This window comes from Helianthus annuus, chromosome 13, assembly GCF_002127325.2.
Source record: "Helianthus annuus cultivar XRQ/B chromosome 13, HanXRQr2.0-SUNRISE, whole genome shotgun sequence".
NCBI classification, from domain to species: domain Eukaryota; kingdom Viridiplantae; phylum Streptophyta; class Magnoliopsida; order Asterales; family Asteraceae; genus Helianthus; species Helianthus annuus.
In genome coordinates this window covers 95,072,617-95,077,201 of record NC_035445.2, presented here as the reverse complement: position 1 = coordinate 95,077,201, position 4,585 = coordinate 95,072,617, and the positions used below count along the sequence as shown (strand labels likewise).

The 4,585-nt window shown below is 36.4% G+C and overlaps 1 protein-coding gene across 1 annotated transcript; it reads left to right on the top strand.

Moving 5' to 3' along the window:
- The first annotated feature begins 3,523 nt into the window (after nt 1-3,523).
- Nucleotides 3,524-4,384, top strand: LOC118485818 (zinc finger protein ZAT5-like). Its single transcript, XM_035982292.1, has one exon. The coding sequence runs from the start codon at nt 3,524-3,526 to the stop codon at nt 4,382-4,384; it is 861 nt and encodes a 286-aa protein (XP_035838185.1).
- Nucleotides 4,385-4,585: the final 201 nt, after the last annotated feature.

Here is a 4,585-nt window from a genome sequence, read left to right as displayed (position 1 = left end):
GAGAACATCACAAACATCGAAAGGATTAGTCCAAACGTCGTGTGATGCGTTAACCATATGAAAATGCACGTTTTGATGTATCCGATTGAACTCGAAATAACCTATATAGGAATTGCGATTTGATCAAAACGTAAAGTAAATGATATGTAAAAGAAACTACAGTTTGACTCCACACGGTTCGGAACATACATAAAACACATACAAATACATATTATATTTGTCCTGACTCATCTCCCAAATCGAAACGTAGACCAACTCAAATTTATAGTATATAAAAATATGCACCTAAAAATGAGTTTTAATATTTGACCTGACTTGTTTGCAGAAAAAGTTTACGTCGAAACGTAGAGCAAATCATATGTATACCGACACGTAAATAAAAATATGCACGTAAAAAAAGTTTTTTAAGTAAAGGAAGTATAGGGATAAACTCGAAACAAATGATTAGTAAAAAAACTTAATATGTTTAAAACGTTCGTAAAACCATGCCAAGTAGCACCAATGCCACATCATTGCCAGCGATCCCAACATTGGAAAAATTCGTAAAAATAAAATAAATAAAAAAGGAAAAAATAACACTGATCGAAAAGCAAACGTAAAATCGTTAAACCACGCACGCCCGTTGCGGTGCGTTAATGTGAAGAATTAGACCGAAACGTAAAATGTAGAAAAAAATAACTAAGTTGAACGGGAAAAATAAACGTGTTGCGACGGACTTGTCAAATGGGAAAAAATATAACAAAAAACAGGAAACACCACACGCACGTTGCGACGTGTCTTGCAAAATTTAAAACGAAACGTAAAACGAATAACTTATGAAAGATGAATGTTATGAGGGGCTAAAGATGAAAATAAAAATATGTTGGGGCTAAATTGTAAAAGATGAAAAACATTGAGTTATAAATGAAAAAACAATTATTATTTTGTAGAAGAGATATGTGAAAAGCTTTGTACAAATAACTTTACACAAAGTATAACAACTATTGCACAACTTGTTGCAAATTGATAGTATATAATATATAATATTTCATATATTTTTTATTATTATTTACTCTATGTTATTTATCAAATATTGTATGTGGGAAGATTTCACTATCCAATTCAAATTTTGAATGTTTTGATTGGTTGCTGGAATTCGTAAGCCAATAGTGGATGCCATTTGACATTCACTATACAAGTAATAAAAGTACGTGTAATTTATAAGCCTTTATTGTATATAAGGGGGTTGGATCCGGTACAAATCATATTTATCCTACAAGCATTAAGAACAAATCCTAGCACTTGAAAAAAAGTTAAATTAGCACATAACAAAATAATAGTTACATAAAAGTAGCACTTTTGAATTATATTAGCACATGAAAATTAATAAAGATAATTGATTTTAGCACATATTTGAATGATATCAACACTTTTTCTTAATCAGCACATTGAAAACAAAATGAATATCCAAATAAAGAATAATTGCTTGTTAACATATTTATAGGGAATTCAATATAATTGATATTATTTAGGATATTATTTTATTATTTCTTTATAATTGGTTGGATGTCACGTGACACTTTTTAAATATTTCTTACAGTTTATATGCGAAATGTGGTTTGTATTTGATCCTACTCCTTGCATATAAACATATGTTTTCTTCTCTTAGATTATTTCTAAAAGTATAAATCTTCTCTTAAAGTATTAAGAGTACCATATAACTCTTATGGTTTACTTTTAGTTTTTAATAACCCTATAATTTATAAATTTAACACGCCACAACGCGCATGCATTGTTCAAGTTTAACGGTACTGTCGCAACCTGCTGCATTTTTTTACTTACGATCTCAAGTTTTGTCAACGTCTTTGCTATAACGCGTGAAAATTCCTTTTCATTTTGGTATAAATTTTGCGGTTCAACATTTTTACATCTATTTTTTTTTTATTTTGTATAACAGTCTCGTCGCAACGCAGAGACCCTAACTACTAGTTAATATTAATACTTAAGAGAAGGTCAAAAGTGTAAGAGACTGTTTGTTTACCTCTTAATGAGGCTTTTAATGGTTCAGACCTCTTATTGGTTCAACACTTAATGGTCCAGACTGTTTGTTTCATGAGCAGATGTCTGAATGGTTAAGCATTATACTGAGTCTGAATGGTTAAGACCTCTAATCTGAATTGGTCAGATATTTGCCTCTGAACGGTTAAGATTTATAGTAACTCTTAATGGTTTAGACCTCTTACCGGTTTAACACTTAATGGTTCAGAACTCTTAGGTATTGTTTGTTTTTTCAGAGGTAAAAAGTCTGCAGTCTGCGGACCACATCTGCAGGCATCTGCAGGAGAAGAGGTGGACCAAATGTCTGCAGTCTGCAAGGAGAAGAGGGTTCATTTTTTTTCTACAAAAACCACTTCACACATACAACACACACAACAGTTCTCTCTCTCTGCCTTGAACTCTCTCTCTCTCTACAAACTCTCTTTCTCTCTACAATCTGTCACCACCACCGCCCATAGCACCACCACCACCACCGCACCACCTCCGCCATCACACCACCTCTCTCTCTCTACGGCCTCTTTCTCTCTCTCTCACCGATCTCTCTCTCTCTCTACGGTCTCTCTCTCACCGATCTCTCTCTGTACGGTCTCTCTCTCTCTCTACGGTCTCTCTCTCTCTCTCTACGGTCTCTCTCTCACCGATCTAGGTTTTGTTTTAATTGATGGGTTTGGTGGTGGTGGGTTTTGACGATGGTGGTGGCTGAGATGTGGTGGTAGAGGTGGTGGCTGAGGTGTGGTGGTGGAGGTGGTGGTGGAGATGTGGTGGCAGGTGGAGGTGGTGGCGGTGGCGGAGGTGGAGGTGGTGTCGGCAGGTGGAGGTGGTGTCGGAGGTGGAGGTAGAGCTAGGGTTTTGGAGCAGATGGATGTTTTGAAGAGGGAGAGAGGGAGAAGAGGTTGACAGAGGTTTGAAGACAAGGGGAAGGATCTGTTTGGGGAAGAGGTGAGGCTGAGGTAAAAGCTCTGCAGATCTTCAAGAAAACAAACAAGCTGCAGGACTCTTATGTCTGCGCGACATAGACATAAGTGCTCAGAAGAGCTTTTGGCCAAAAAAACAAACACCACCTTAGTAATTCAGCACATAACCATTCAAATGTTGCCAAAGAGCCCCTAACTTAACATGCTAATTAAGAAAAACGAAAAGAAAATAATATAAAACTAAACAAGGGTGGGAGATTGAATGAGAAGCACGCGAGGTACATTAATAAGCAAGTGAAGTTCACGCGGCCGAACTTGTTAAAACTTACTTAAAAGCACTTGTTTAAGCAAGAAAGATCGTTGGCAACAAACTACTTGAAGAAAAAACTTACACTTTACTACCTTCTCTTTTCCTATCCACTACTTTTCCATCTTAACACTTTTAACCCTTTCACTATGCATATATATTGAACTAACTCTCTCACTCTTTTCTCCCTTACTAGTAAACCACCACACACACATATATACACACACTCTCTCTCTCTCTCATACAATTTACACACAGATTCACCATGGAAGTAGAGCTCATGGCACAATTCACTGAACACACGAGTCGAGATCGAGCTCAAAACATCATCAAACGAAAGCGTACGAAGCGTCAAAGGCCCTGGTATACCACTTCCGGCAATACAACTCATGAAGACTACTGTTCGATTGATAATTCTACACCTGATCGCTGCCAGTCAATGGTTATGTCATCCGAAGAAGACGAAGATATGGCGAATTGTCTAATTATGCTAGCTCAAAGTCATGTTTCTCCGGCTGAAAACAAATCCGATCCGATTCATCATAAAACAACAGAGAAGATGATCACAACTATCACAGATGTTTACGAGTGCAAAACGTGTAACCGTACGTTTCCGTCGTTTCAAGCGTTAGGCGGACACAGAGCAAGTCACAAGAAGCTAAAACTTAACGTGGAAGACAAGAAATCTACTTCAATGAATAACCCTTCTCACGAAGATAACGATCAACAGAAAACGGTTACAGAAGACAGAGAAAACACGGTATATGATATAATTTACAACAATAACGACGAGAAGTTTCCCTTGCCAACGATAGGTTACGTCCAAACTGGTAACAACAAAATAAAAGTACATGAATGTTCAATATGCGGATCGGAGTTTTCATCCGGTCAAGCTCTTGGTGGACACATGAGAAAACACCGGCCGGTTCCGGTTTCTGTTAACCGGGTAACGGAATCTGTAACGGAAAAGTCACCGGGAGGTAGTACGAGTTGTAAGTTATCGTTAGATCTTAACTTTCCGCCACCGGAAGTGGTAGACGACGTCGTTCAATCGAAGTTTCAATTGGGTTCTTCACAACAACATTTGGTGTTTTCTGCTCCTGCTTTGGTAGATTGCCATTACTGAAATAAAGAATGAAGAAAAACAGGTCTACATATTAATGTGAAATATTACATTTTCAATTGTTATTATTATTATTATTATTATTATTATTATTATTATTATTATATTAAATATTCATTGATGATTAATTAAGCAAAACTGATTTTTCTTATTTATCATGCCTTGAATTCTCAAAATTTAGGTTCAAATTCTGGAGTTACATGT

Coding starts and splice junctions, on each gene's coding strand:
- LOC118485818 (XM_035982292.1), top strand. CDS start 3,524: ATGGAAGTAGAGCTCATGGCACAATTCACTGAACACACGAGTCGAGAT.